A 14530-nucleotide genomic window follows, 5' to 3' on the forward strand; every position below is an offset into this window, starting at 1 on the left:
TGGGGCAAAACTCACTTAACAAATGCCTCACTTAACAACAAAAATTTCAGACTCAATTGTGGTCGTAAGTCGAGGACTACCTGTATTTCAGTTATGTAAGCCATGTCACCATTATCTCTATTAAATGTTTGATTTTCTTTACAAAAGAGTTCATGTACATCTTATTTCCTATACTCTGAACACCCCTCTGAACAAAAATTACAATTATATATTAGTTTAAAGCAATGCAAAGTTACTCAATATAAACTGCTTGAAAAAGAATAAGCCATTCCAGTATTTTTATCATCATAGTTGCATTAAATTATCAAATGCTGCATGCAGTAATTGACTTGCTTGTAACCCTGAGCCAGGATTTCTTTGTCTACAGATTCAATATAACTCTACTGGGGGAAAAAAACAGATTATATACTTATTTATCATATAGTTTCTTCACATTTCAGTCAAGTAAGAGATAAACAAAACATTAAAGATCATGCATTAACCTCAAAATAAGAAAATGCTTTTTATACAGAAGGAAACTGTTATATTCTGTCAGGGGCGACTTTGATCTGGAATAGTACATTTGGACCGAGCGCTCAGAACACAAAAATACGTTGCTCTTATTTTCTTCAAATGCTATAATATATAGAATGATTAAAAATTCTAATAGAAAAAAGCCGCGCGTGGGCAGTTCAGAATCACGCCCGCGTTCTAGTAAGGACGTCGCCAACAACTTGCCCAATGAAGCCCGTCTGCTAATGCAATTGAAGTATAACTCCTACGGATAAACGCAGCGCAAAATTACAAAGAACGGGTAGACCAAATCCCAGCGCGCTCCAACCAATCAATGCTCACTGCAGCATTTTTACACCCGCCCTTTTTATTCTACTCGGCTTCCGCAGTGCGCCTTTAAAGATATATTAAAAGAGTTAGAAAATGATTAGGCTGTGCCTTGGTCTGAACGCTCGTTAAAAATTCCAAGCAGTTCTGACAATGTGCTCCTAAGATTTGAGACGGTTCATTACTCTCCGAGCTAAAGTGGAAAGCCAATTTTATTGTACTAAAGAAAAACAAAAAAAACAGCCTTATGCTACCTGCTGTGGCCCGTCCATTCGTTTTTGGTGACCATGATCTGAGGCACTTACGAACTACTCCTCCCAGAAAGCGCTTCACTGGTTTTTCTTGTAAACACCAGGAAGGCCCGTCCTGCGGAGCATGCTGGGAATGATAGTTTAATGGATGTATTCTTTGCTCTATGTGGAGCTTCCATTTTCCAAGCTGTATTGCGAGCGCGGCGATTTCGACGTGAACGTGGGGGCGTGTGTTGCTTTAGCTGAAGAAATGGGGGAAAATGAAAACCCACTTGTGATTGTACCTTGAGCTGTGGACACGCACGAGATAAGGTCCTTAAAGGCAATAGGAAGGAGTGTCTTGGAAATTCCAGAGGGAGAATTACGGTACTGCTTCTCTGGTTTGTCTGAAGGTTCCCTCACTCAGCACCATGCTGTTTCCCACCTGCGGGGTTTCACGTCAAGGTGAAATAATCTTTTCGATCTGTTTTCTGAATAGTGGCAATGGTTTCGGGTTTTGAAACTTTTCCCTCCTGCATTGGCTTTGGCTCGCTCATTCTCATTCTCTCTCTCCCTCTTCTTAACGCATATCGTTTAATTCTCATCAAATCGTTGTGCCAGTTGAAGGTATGCTTGCATTAAAGCTCCGGAGAAAGGAGGAGGAAGGAAAGTTCTCAGTTACAGAGTGCAGTTTCTCGATTCCCGCTTAAAGTGAGAATGAAGGCTAGAAATAGAGAACAAAACCCAAGAATTTTTCTCCAGAAAAGATGCGCAGTTTTTATTTGTGCTACGTTCTGTGTGGTTCCAGTTTGGCACAACTCCCGATCACCAAAATATTCTCTGGAGAAGAAGTTAAGAGTTGACAGCTGTCAGTGGAAAAAGGCAAACTGCTAATATATACATTAACTAGATGGATGCAGTTGTAAATGTAGATGGATGAAGAGTATAAAATGAATAAATATTAATGTATAAGTCATACTCGCACTTGTAAGCATAATCAGGGTTTTGATTCAAATGCCATCAAACAATATGGAAAATGGACAGAGTTCTGATCTTAGCAGACTAAAATTCATGGGAATAAATAAGATAATTAAACAATTTGTGAAAAAAATGACAGCCATCTGGGGATGGGGTTTGAGTGGCCATCAGAAAGGATTTCTCTGAAAGGATTCTCAAACCTCAAGTTTCTTTTTCCTTTCCCCCTATTGGTCAGAAAAAAATTAGGGCAAAGGTTATTGGCTTACAAAATACTGTAGTTTTGTTTGAACATAGTTCAGTCTTGTGGAACAACATATTAGCAGGACCTATGCGTAATAGTATAATTATGATGAAGAAAAAAATGGCAAAACAAACTTGCATAGAAGGTAGTAAACTTGAGATCTGAATATGCTAGTTATAAGAAAAAATCTGTTGGGAGGAATTTTAAGATGACAGTCTTTCTGTTCTCATATTCTTCCGATTTCAGTTCAAACTACTTCCTACTATTTGGTTTATTTCAGATCCTTTTTAGAAATAAGAGCATTTTAGATTAGGGCATGCAGAGAATATCTAACTAATCACTATCCCTTTTTGCCCAACAGCTGAATACAGAGAACTGGCAGCTAGTCCTTGCTTGGCTGCTGCCCAGTTCTTTACTGTATTGACCCTTCCTGCAGATTTGCTTGTGTGTCCTCTGCTATTCTGCTGCCCAGGCTTTCTTGAATCCATTCCCTCAAATTTACTTTCATCCCCTTCAAAGTTATTGATCCTGGCATGCCCCAGCCAAGCCAACACAGAGGTACAGCAAAGACAAAGAAGTTGAGAGGCAGGCAAACTAAAGCTCTCCTCTGATGATAATAGAAATGCCTCTCAGAGTTGTTATTTGGCCAGCTGCATTCTCTTTTTGCTATCCATCAAATAATAAAACATGAGAATCACTTTTGCAAGTTACTAGCTGCATCCTCTGATTGGTGGAGATGGAATATAATCACTACTGTTCTAATTACAGGGCAACACAGTGTACAGCCTGAGGGCTATTTGCAACCTATGAGTTTCTTTTGGACACTTGGCAACTGGCGTGTATTTATGACGATTGCAGCATCCCAGAGTCATGTGATCGCCATTTATGACCTTCCCAGGCAGCTTTTGACAAGCAAAGTCAATGGTGGAAGGTGGATTCACTTAACGACTATGTGATTCACTTAACAACTGCAGTGATTCACTTAAGTTGTAAAATCAGGTGTGACTTACCAATTGCCTTGCTTAACAACAGAAATTCTAGATTCATTTGGAGTTGAGCAGCCTATAAATTTAAATAATTATCCAAAAACAGAAAATGGCTGCCATAGCTGATATCAACAATCAAACTGCCTCAATCTTTGGAGTACTTGATATGGGGCAGGTATGTCAAACTTGTGACATCACATGACATATTGGAACATATCGCACAACATATTGGAACTTTTTCCCCATTGCTGGCAATGAGGTGGGTGCGGTTTTGGCGTGACGCATCCGGCCCATAGGCCGGCAGTTTGACATGCCTAATATAGGGCTTCTGACAAAAAAAACAACATAAAGTATTGCTATCAAAATGAAAACTATCAGTCATTACTACTACTAATGCTGCTTTATGGTGCAGAATCTTTCACCTTGCTTCATAATATTTTGGAAGTTTAAAGTTTTCCAAATACATTAATAAATAATAGAGATTTCAATCTATGATAAAATACTAAATAAAACGAAGAATGGTACTGCAGCCAATCCATGGTACTACAAGAAATTCAGAAGTGTTTATAGACATGTGCTACATGGTCCCTTTAATTTGGAAAACACGCACTTTAAGTTGGAAAGTACAACATTCAGCTGCAAAGAAAATTGGCTGAAGCATGAGGAAGGTTAACAAAACTTAGAATCAAACTAATAGAAATTAAACAACAAGCCCATAACAAACAAAAATGAAAAAATAGACTAGATGCCATCAGCAAACCCATAGCACTTACAGCCCTATACTGATGACATTGTGAGTCGTTTACCGGATGCAAACTTAAGGACCTCAAGAACCAATCCAGTGGTTCACTGCAATAATCTAGATAAGAAATGCAGCAGTCATTTTTCTTTACACTATACATTTTAAGGAGTATGCTATGATATTTGCTATCCAGAGGTCAATTATAAAATAGAAATCAATAAAATTATAGAATGAGACACAGCTTAATTGTTCAGTATGATACTATTACTTAACCAGCAACATCAAAAGTGAGATTGTAAACTTTTCATGGTCATGTGATATTTTGCTTCATGACCAGGTTGCTTAGGGAGATGCTGGTCCCAACTGTGATTGCCAAATGAAGACTGCATGTATACTTTCTCATATAATAGAGGAGTGTTCAAGCACTTATCCAATCTAAATAATCATTAAAATAAAATTTGTTTCCAAAATAAGTGTTGTTGTTTTACTTCAGCACTTCATCTTCTGTATGCCTTTAAATCTGCAAGAAAAGATAGTCTTCTACCTTTATATGCAGCAAGATGGACTTCTGGTACCATAGTTCCTCGTATCACCACTCACTATACCATTCACCCCCGGGAGAAAGACAAACGGTGGGAAGGTAAGTGGCAATTTTTAAATAATGCATATATACTTTTTCCATAATCAAAGAGTAGCCTAGAAGTGAAAAGAGTAAACTGTTTATAAATACAATTACATAGTATATGTGTGATGTATATAATTTATAACTAGCTGATTACAAATAATTGTGATTGGCTAGTTATAAAAATAATCCTCAACTTACAACCACAATTGGGACTGAAACTTCTGTCACTGACCAATGCAGTCATTAGGTGAATCACACCCAATTTTATGTTCTGGTTGCTGTGGTCATTATGTGAATAATCGCAGCTGTTATGTGAATCACATAGTAAATCAAATCTACATTCCCCCATTGACTTTGCTTGTTGGTAGCCCCGTGGGAAAGTTGTAAAGGACAGTCATATGACCCCAGGATGCCAAATAAATATCTTCTGGTTGCTAAATGTTCAGCTTTTGATCATGTGACTGTGGGGATGCTGTGAAGGTGGTAAATGCAGGAACAGTCACTTTTTCAGCACCATCATAACTTTGAAAAGTCATTAAACAAATGTTTGTAAGTTGAGGACTACCTTTATTTTGGGAGGATATCCTATAAATCAGTAGTAATATGTAACAATAACTTTGCATTCTTTTATTAATAGCTTATCTTTATTTTTGACATCAGGGAATTAAAATTCGATATGATTATTTTTCTAAGTAGAGATAAGACAGAGAACATTTGCAGTAATTAGTGTGTCCCTGTGACTCTGAAAATAAATATAGGCTTGCAGAAATGTAAATCTATTTTGTTTGAAGTTGTATCGTGGACTCTGTAATTATGAATCTTAATAGTTTTTAAGCTATTGTCCTAGATTTCTCCAACAACATATTTTATGGTCTGTAACGGATTTATTTTTACATTCAGCATAAAGAAGGTTTTAGAACCTACAGTACTTTGTAAATTTTGCTAAAGTTGAGCATGACAATTGTAATAGATAGAAGCTGCCACTTAATAATTCTTCAGCAAGACAAAACAAAAGTTGTCATTTGCATCTATCTTATTTTAGTTCATTATATGAATTTGCTATTAATGCCTTAGATCAAGGAGAATGGAACAATTAATTTTAATTTAACACCATATCTATTGGTTTTATTTTCCTCTATGAAAGGGATAAGCATGGAAAGATTTGTAGAAGAAGCTGATGTTGTTATAGTTGGAGCAGGTCCTGCAGGACTTTCTGCAGCTATTCGACTCAAGCAGTTAGCTAGCGAGCATGGCAAAGAAATCCGTGTATGCCTAGTGGAGAAGGCCGCTCAGATTGGTGCACATACTCTCTCTGGAGCTTGTCTTGAGCCTCGTGCCTTGGAAGAACTTTTTCCAGATTGGAAAGAACGAGGAGTAAGTTCACCTGTTCTAATTCATCTCTACTTAATATTATTTACAAAACAGATTAATGATTTGAAGGTTATTATTAGATTAATATATTTTGAATACTAAGAATAAGTATTTGAAAACAATCATTTTCAGTGCAATTCAAATAACAATATTTTTTAGATAACTGCCTTCAGTAGTACATCTTCAGTAGTGGAATAAAAATGACTTTAGTTTGTTATTTTCCTGTTTGTTCATACGGGAGGTGCATTTTTATATTCTATAACTTTTTATTTTAAACAGAAAATGAAATCTTCCAATTTAAAGGATATCTGTAAAGATATTTAAAATATTTAAGTGATTTTAAAGAAGTTGGGTGTTTCTTCATTCAAACCATGATATTTCATTATTTTTCCATAGGCTCCGCTACATACTCCTGTAACAGAAGACAGATTTGGAATCTTAACAAAGAACTATAGAATTCCAGTTCCCATTCTTCCAGGTAGTGTTAAATACAAAACTATTTTAATGCAAATTGCCATTTGAATTGGGATGTAAAATATTCACCTGAATTCTTCCTTTACTCAAGAAAATAGTACAGCTAGTCCTGGACTTATGACCATAACTGAGCCCAAAATTTCTGTTGCTAAGTAAGACATTTGTTAAGTGAGTTTTGCCCTATTTTATGACCATTCTTACCACAGTTGTTAAGTGAATCCCTGCAGTTGTTAAATTAGTAACACAGTTAAGCGAATCTGACTTTCCCATTAACTTTGCTCATGAGAAGTTGCAAAAGGTGATCTCATGACTCTAGGACACTGTAACTCATAAATATGAGTCATTTGCCAAGCATCTGAATTTTGATCATGTGATGATGGAGCTGCTGCAACAGTCGTGTGAAAACAGTCATAAGTCACTTTTTTCAGTGCTTTTGTAATTTGAATGGTCCCTAAATGAACTGTTGTAAGTCAAGGACTACCTGTAATGTGTCTATATTGACAGAGTGTTGTATTACTGTATTTATAAAATGCTAATGAAGACAATATCTTAATTCACCAATCTACTTGATATTTCTAGCATATCAAAAAAAAATCAGGTGACAAGGTGGATGTTTTTGCAACATAAATATGTCAGCTTAGAGCAGAGTTTACTATATGTAGAACTTGCTTACCAGTGGTAATTGGAACTGGGAACTCCATCATTAAGTGAGTAAATGCAAAATCATGTGACTTTGCTGACTTAACAACAGCAGTTCTGGCAGTCCCAGCTGACATTGGGCAAATCCCATGCAGCTGCAGAATCCACAGTCACAGGATCCCCATTGGCAACCTTCTGCACCTTCCCCAGTGTCCCGTGTTGCAGGACATTGAAACATTGTAATTGCGAGGTGGATGCCAAGTGCCCTCATGTGACTGCAGGGTGTGACAACAACTGCAACTACAAGAAACAGTTGTAATTACATCTCATTCAATGTAGTCATTACTTCAAATGGTTGCTGAATGAGTAGTTGTTAAATGAGCACTACCTACAATACTTTTGCATGACAGCTTTGTGAACTAATGCACATAGCTGTTTATTCAGCTGTATAAGTAAATGATAAACAATGACTACTTATCATCTCAAATTCAATGGCAAAAGTAATAAAAGCATTTCTGATGTAGTTCTTTCTTAACTAGGCCTTCCCATGGTTAATCATGGAAATTACATAGTTCGTCTAGGACATTTTGTGAGCTGGTTGGGTGAACAAGCAGAAGCACTTGGTGTTGAAGTCTATCCAGGCTATGCTGCAGCTGAGGTAATGATGTATTTTATATACAGATATGAAATTTCTTGAACTTGGAGTACATTTCATATACTATCTGAAATGAATCAGTATTTTGTATTATTTGAAGAATAAAAAGTTCTGCTGAATCTTAGCAAATCAACAATTATAAAAAGTTATAATTATGCTGAAATTATATGTATTTGACATTATTATAGGTTCTTTTCAATGAGGATGGAAGCACGAAAGGGATTGCTACAAATGATGTTGGCATCCAAAAAGATGGCGCACCTAAGGTAAATATTAAATTTCTTATTAACACATTTGTTGTAACAGATGTGCTTTATATTATTTGACTTGTAAAAAGTGATTATTATTGTAAAAAATGATTATTTGAATATTTTAAAAAGTGATTAATATAAAGTTGTAGAAAAACTTTAGGCCTTTTAATTTAATATTGACTTTAAACCATGACAGTAAATATCAAGTGCCAGAGTTAAGATCACCATAATCATTGCTGATTTTATGTGTTTGTTGTTTTAGAATATCCACTTGATTTGCCCAAAATACAAATCTCAAGTCAAAGCCCAGTAATTTATAAAATACTTTAATTATTGTTGAGTGGGTGTTTCAGAACCCATTCTGCTCTGATTCTGATTATCCACAAACTTCCTGCGATGATAGATTTCTCTGGAGCAATATAGAAAACTGTCTGTGGCACAAAGAAAACATGTCACACAGATGTGTATTTTATGATTATACATAAAATTAAAATGTATACTATATAATGATATGTTTTATTGTTATAGGGTACTTTTGAGAGAGGTTTAGAGTTACATGCCAAAATTACAATGTTTGCAGAAGGTTGTCATGGTCATCTTGCAAAACAACTGTACAACAAGTATAATCTGAGAGAGAATTGTCAACCCCAGACTTATGGCATTGGACTTAAAGAGGTATGCTATATTATACACCTATAACCATAATTCTTGGTTCTATTAATCTTGTAGATGCTTAGTATATAAGAAAGTAATTTTCTTTAGGTGAAACTGTTTAGTACTTTACTAGTTCAAGGTGATATTGCAATATATTATAATAACATCCATATTTCCTATTTGCACATTTCCTACTTGCTCACACTTGCACATTTACCAGATTCCTGTACTATAATTTATTTAATAGCTCAGTTATTCAGTCAGAATTATAAAGTGAATGTATGCTATTATGGTTTCAAATAAAAGACTTTTATTTAAAATCTTAATAAAGCTCAAGCTGATTTTTTTAAAATTTCACTAATCAGTTCTGCATTATGCAAAATTGTACATAGTGCACTTTTCAGTGGTGTACTTAGCAGCATATTATGAACTTCATAATATAATTTTGATATTCTAGCTGTGGCTTATTGATGAAAATAAATGGAAACCAGGAAAAGTGGAACACACTGTTGGCTGGCCGTTGGACAGGCATACATATGGAGGATCATTTCTTTATCATCTAAATGAGGGTGAACCATTAATAGCTGTTGGGTTTGTAGTAAGTAGTCTATATTATTGTAAGTTAATGTCTAAATAAAACTAGTTTCTTTGCAAATTAGAACAATCTGACTCATGATTGCTCACTGTAGATGTTTATTATGTGAGGAAATATTTTTCTTCAATGAAACTTCAGGTCCAAGGTACAGCCTTCTTTTTAAGCATTTCAATTTCTAAGCACACACTGATTATTTCTAAACTAGGAACCATGGTTTACACATCAGAAGTCTATGTTCTTGTAGCACGGCAAATAGAAATCAACCAGTCACTGTTACCATGTGTCAGCTGTCCAGTTGGCATTTCCAGAAAAAGAAATTCCTGATACATAAGAGTATAATACTTTACTGAAAAATTACATTGGCACAGAAGAAGCAAAACCAGTTCTGAATTTCCCGCACAAAGGCAAACATAGTTATTTCCCCCTTTCCCTCGGAGCCACCCACAGTCCATTACATTCACCAATCACTTCTGTTCATTTTGTTATGAGAAAACAGCAGGCCACGTTGTGTCTTTGAAAACTTCCATAGATGCCTTAGTTGTCTAGATACCATCCCCCCACCTTTGCATTTCATTCTACCACCCCCTTCCTTTTGTGTCAAGCTGTGAGTGAAGGAGAAAATATAGGTGAAAGGGCAAATCAGTCTTGGCACCATGATGATGTGGTTCACACCACACACTTAAGACAGTGTAGTGTGAGTTTAGGTTTAGTTATTCTGATTTGTAAACCATGTCTTAATATACTGTTTGAATGCTTTATGTCCCTTCATAAAAGTTTTTCTTTCTTTTGGATATAACTTTTGATATACCTATAAGTATTTCAGTTTAGTTGACTTTCTTCTCAGAAACAAATTATTTTGTAAAAATATATTGCATGTTAAATTATATTCATCAAAACATATCTTGCAATATCGAAATGGATCAATGTGAGAATCACAAGAAATTATTCTATTGCTACAAAATGTATCTTTGTATCCCAAAGTAAGGTGTGCATACTCACCAGTTAATAAAAGGATGTGTTCAAGTAATTTTTTGGCTGAAATAAGTTTGTTTTTGGATTTTACTTGCATGTCTTTCTAGGTTGGTTTAGATTATCAAAACCCTTTTTTGAGCCCGTTTAAAGAATTTCAGAGATGGAAGCATCACCCTAGTGTTCAACCTATCTTTGAAGGAGGAAAGAGAATTGCTTATGGTGCCCGAGCTCTTAACGAAGGAGGTTATCAGGTAATAGTGATATAAGGTTACTTTCTTGGATTTGGGTGGGGTGGGAAAACAAACTTGGTACTAATTGATCAAGATTTTAATTGCTTAAATTGACATATAGAAACCATTGTTTCAGTTCCAAAAATGTTTATTATTATAAATGGATTGTTGCAACAGTCCAATTAATAGATTTTTTTTCATATTTAGTCCATACCCAAACTTTCCTTTCCTGGTGGTATTCTTATTGGATGTAGCCCAGGTTTCATGAATGTTCCCAAGATTAAAGGTACACACACTGCTATGAAAAGTGGAATGCTGGCTTCAGAAGCCATTTTTAATCAACTAATCAACGAAAATCTCCAATCAAAAACAATAGGTAAGAGGAATATGATTAAAACATATGTACTTTTGGCAATTCAGGAAAGTCTCTACTTATCACTAGTTTATTGCTTTAATCAATGTCATGCTGCAGATGAATAGAATTTAGGTGGAGCGCTTAAAAGCAGATAAATTCAGATAATGTGAAAAAGTAAGTTTTCACATGTAAGTTTTTTTCTTTTAAGCATATGTGGGCATATCATTATTTTCAAGGCCCTGGGCTTTTGGATGCCGTTGCTAAATGCCAGGTTAGTCAGTAATAAAGTCATGATCACCTGTGATTTGATTGTGGATGAGGACTGATCTAACATGTATCACTGAACCCTGCCTGGAGCCAGAGGGGAAGATTCATCTATCTAAGTTTCATGAGTGGCATCAACCAAAATGAGAGGGTAGCAGTGGTGGTGGTGGTAGTAGTTGTTATCCAAAATGTTTGGGAGGATTCCAGGGAGAGTGCCCCACAGATTGCTAGGTGCGAAATCCTATTTGTTAAATTGCACTCTAGGATTCATTTTGGGATTGTTGTACTGTACTAGCCTCTGTGCTGTGTAGCAATCTCCCTGCCTAAGCTCCTTGACTCCATTAGCAGGCTGGCAGTGGAGTTCCCCAGAATTACAGACCTGGGGTACTTCAATCTGCCTTTTCTGGGTGCAGAAACAGAGGTAGCTCGGGAGTTCGTTGCATCATGATAATCATGAGCATGTTCCAGGTTATATTAGCATTATCCTACTCTTTTTCCAATGTCCACTGTACTTTAAATTTACATTTTCCCAGAGTAAAAATAGTTTTAATATGAAAAATGTTGCAGCCTTTTAGTAATTATTTGTTTATCCTTAGGCCTTCATGTGCCTGAATATGAAGAAAATCTGAAAAAATCGTGGGTGTGGAAAGAGCTTTATGGAGTTAGGAATATTCGCCCCTCCTGTCATGGAATCTTGGGTGTATATGGAGGAATGATTTACACTGGTGTTTTCTATTGGATACTAAGAGGATTCGAACCTTGGACCCTAAAGCATGGAGGTAAATTTCTAAAACTTTTATTTTTGACATACAAGTTGGTAACTTCTTTCAGAATAAGTTTAAAAAAATGAATTAGGCTCATAAATATTTGGTTTGACCATCACGTTTCATATAGTCTATGATTTTGTAAGCCACATAATTCATAAACAGAGCATAAAGTATTAGAAGCGTGGTATCTCTATGGGTATTACTTCTACTGCAGTGACTGGCAATCACTGATAAATCTCCCTTTTATAAACTTTGCCTAGCTGTATCTAGAAAGACATTCATGCTTATAATAACCATATGTGATGAAAAACTGTTAATTATTTGCATAAATATTAACTGAATATTTTAATTTGGCAGATGTTTTAATTATATTTAGCGTGATATACAAAGGCAGCCAATGCTAAATATAATAATTTAAAAATCTGCATAGAAAGTCTGATAGAATCAGTTCCAAGTTTTCTTTTCCTATGTGATTGTGCATGAGGGTAGAGAATATAAACATTTGTCCATGATTACTATAACCAAGCTGTCTCGACTTTTTAAATGTACTATGAAAAAAGATGCTAGAAGGCACAAAGCTACCAGCCTTGCAAAGATGGCCAGCCTATTATCAAAATGACTGTTTTGGGTATAACTAGGGTAGCCTGTTTCTACAGTTGTGTGCCATATAAATGTTCCAAATGAGGATGACATTTGCTCCATAAAAGGAAAAATATCTCTAAATCATTTAGTCCTGTTTTCTAAATGCAACTGCCCCAACTTCTCTTAGAAAGTTTCCCAAAAAAATTTTCATTACTTATTATTATGTGTGTGTTACTGTAATGGTAACGGGAAAGACCTTGGCAGCAAAGAAATACTGCCTAAGAACAGCTGCTGGATAGTGGGTGGGGCAAGAGGCTAAGAACAGACCCTCCCTTGTTTCTCTGGCTGTAAAAGAGATGGCAGAACAGTAGCTTCAGATGTTTAAGATTCTGCTTATGTAGCTTTACAATAAATAGAAATAGCTTGGCTGGTCATGTTTCCAGTCTGGTCTACCTAGTAAAGCTGACAACAATCTTGCAAGTTAATTAGAATCTTAATACAAAAAAACTGAGCCACATTTGTGGTAATTAAAAAGATACTGTTTATGCATTTGATTTTTTTTAGCCCAATGCAATTGAAAGGTATTTTCCCCTAATGCAATATATATTAGTATTATGCAATACAAAAATAGTTGTTAAAATTATTCTTTATAGCAGTGCAGAATATCTCAAGCAGTGTGTTCAAAGACAACAAAGCCATTTAAAATGGCATTTCTTTCTGCTCACTAAATGTTTTTATATTGTCACCAATGTGTACTAAATTTTTTATCAATTTTTTCCCTATTTCAGGAACAGATGCAAAACAGCTAAAGCCAGCCAAAGATTGTACACCTATTGAATATCCAAAACCTGATGGAAAAATCAGTTTTGATTTGCTTTCATCAGTAGCTTTGAGTGGTACAAATCATGAACATGACCAGCCTCCTCATTTAACTCTGAGAGATGATAGTATTCCTGTCAACTATAACCTAGCTATATATGATGGACCTGAGCAGCGATTCTGCCCAGCAGGTAACTACCAATTTTGGGAGAAGCAAAGGATTTAAACAGACAACTTCACTCTGCTTTCAAATTGTTTTAACAAGTTATGTGATTTCCCCCCTCATTAATAAGAGGTTTTCTGATTGAGTTCTGTTGTCTCTTGAACTAAAATTATTTTTCTATTTTTCAGGAGTTTATGAATATGTTCCCGTGGAAAGTGGAGAAGGATTGCGATTACAGATAAATGCTCAGAACTGTGTCCACTGTAAGACATGTGATATTAAAGATCCCAGCCAGAATATTAACTGGGTTGTACCTGAAGGTGGAGGAGGACCAGCTTATAATGGAATGTAGTTATAATCCAGTTTTTAAAGTATGTGGGCAATGCTACAAAACAATACAACTTGGGATTTACTATTGTAAAAGTTATGTGGTCTAAGGAGCCCATTCTCTATGAAGGCTAGAGTAATCTACAGGCCACATGTCCTCAGATCACACTACAGTACTAAAGCTCAGCAGCAAAATGGATCTTGGAAGCATGATCTTTAATGTTTACTCAAATATAAAAATGGATGTGTTCTATTTTGACCTTTTCTATAAGTTAAAACCCTCTCCCTCCCCCAACTCAAAAACTGATGCCAAAAATCAATCCTTTAACCTGTGCCTGTGGTGTTTAACATCAGTGGACACATCTTAAAGGTCAAAGTGTTTTAAAGTGTTACACTGTAATCAGGCTGACCAGAACGGGACACATCGGTTTTGAAGTTAATGTTCTGCAGCCTGAATGTGATGGTGCCTTAATTAGTAAATAGACAAGCTTTATTTGCATGTATTTTTTTCTATTCAAAAAATACCCAGTAAGATGAGTTTGGATATATCCTGGTCTAATTTTATCCTGATTGTTCTATATTGTCATACTAATAATGGATGTAATCCAGAATACAGGATATTTGTAGTATCTGTAACTATTGTATCTATCTCTTGATGGCCCAGTTTCAGGGAAATAGATCTTTCAAGACTAATCTGAAGAATATTTCAGTTATTTTACAAAAAAATGAATAGAGCAACACTACCTCTGGTATAAATTCATTTTGTTATAATAAAATGTAATAAAGTATTC

The 14530-nt window shown here is 35.6% G+C and overlaps 1 protein-coding gene across 1 annotated transcript; it reads left to right on the plus strand.

Moving 5' to 3' along the window:
• The first annotated feature begins 1199 nt into the window (after positions 1-1199).
• On the plus strand, positions 1200-14529 carry ETFDH (electron transfer flavoprotein dehydrogenase). Its single transcript, XM_039319379.1, has 13 exons — positions 1200-1514; positions 4490-4636; positions 5766-5995; positions 6389-6470; positions 7645-7763; positions 7949-8026; positions 8540-8686; positions 9123-9263; positions 10340-10483; positions 10670-10838; positions 11678-11860; positions 13219-13440; positions 13601-14529. The coding sequence occupies exons 1-13, from the start codon at positions 1481-1483 to the stop codon at positions 13762-13764; spliced, it is 1860 nt and encodes a 619-aa protein (XP_039175313.1). The 5' UTR covers positions 1200-1480; the 3' UTR covers positions 13765-14529.
• Position 14530: the final 1 nt, after the last annotated feature.

Source organism: Crotalus tigris, unplaced genomic scaffold (genome assembly GCF_016545835.1).
Source record: "Crotalus tigris isolate CLP2741 ecotype Arizona unplaced genomic scaffold, ASM1654583v1 scf7180000023581.319791, whole genome shotgun sequence".
NCBI lineage: Eukaryota > Metazoa > Chordata > Lepidosauria > Squamata > Viperidae > Crotalus > Crotalus tigris.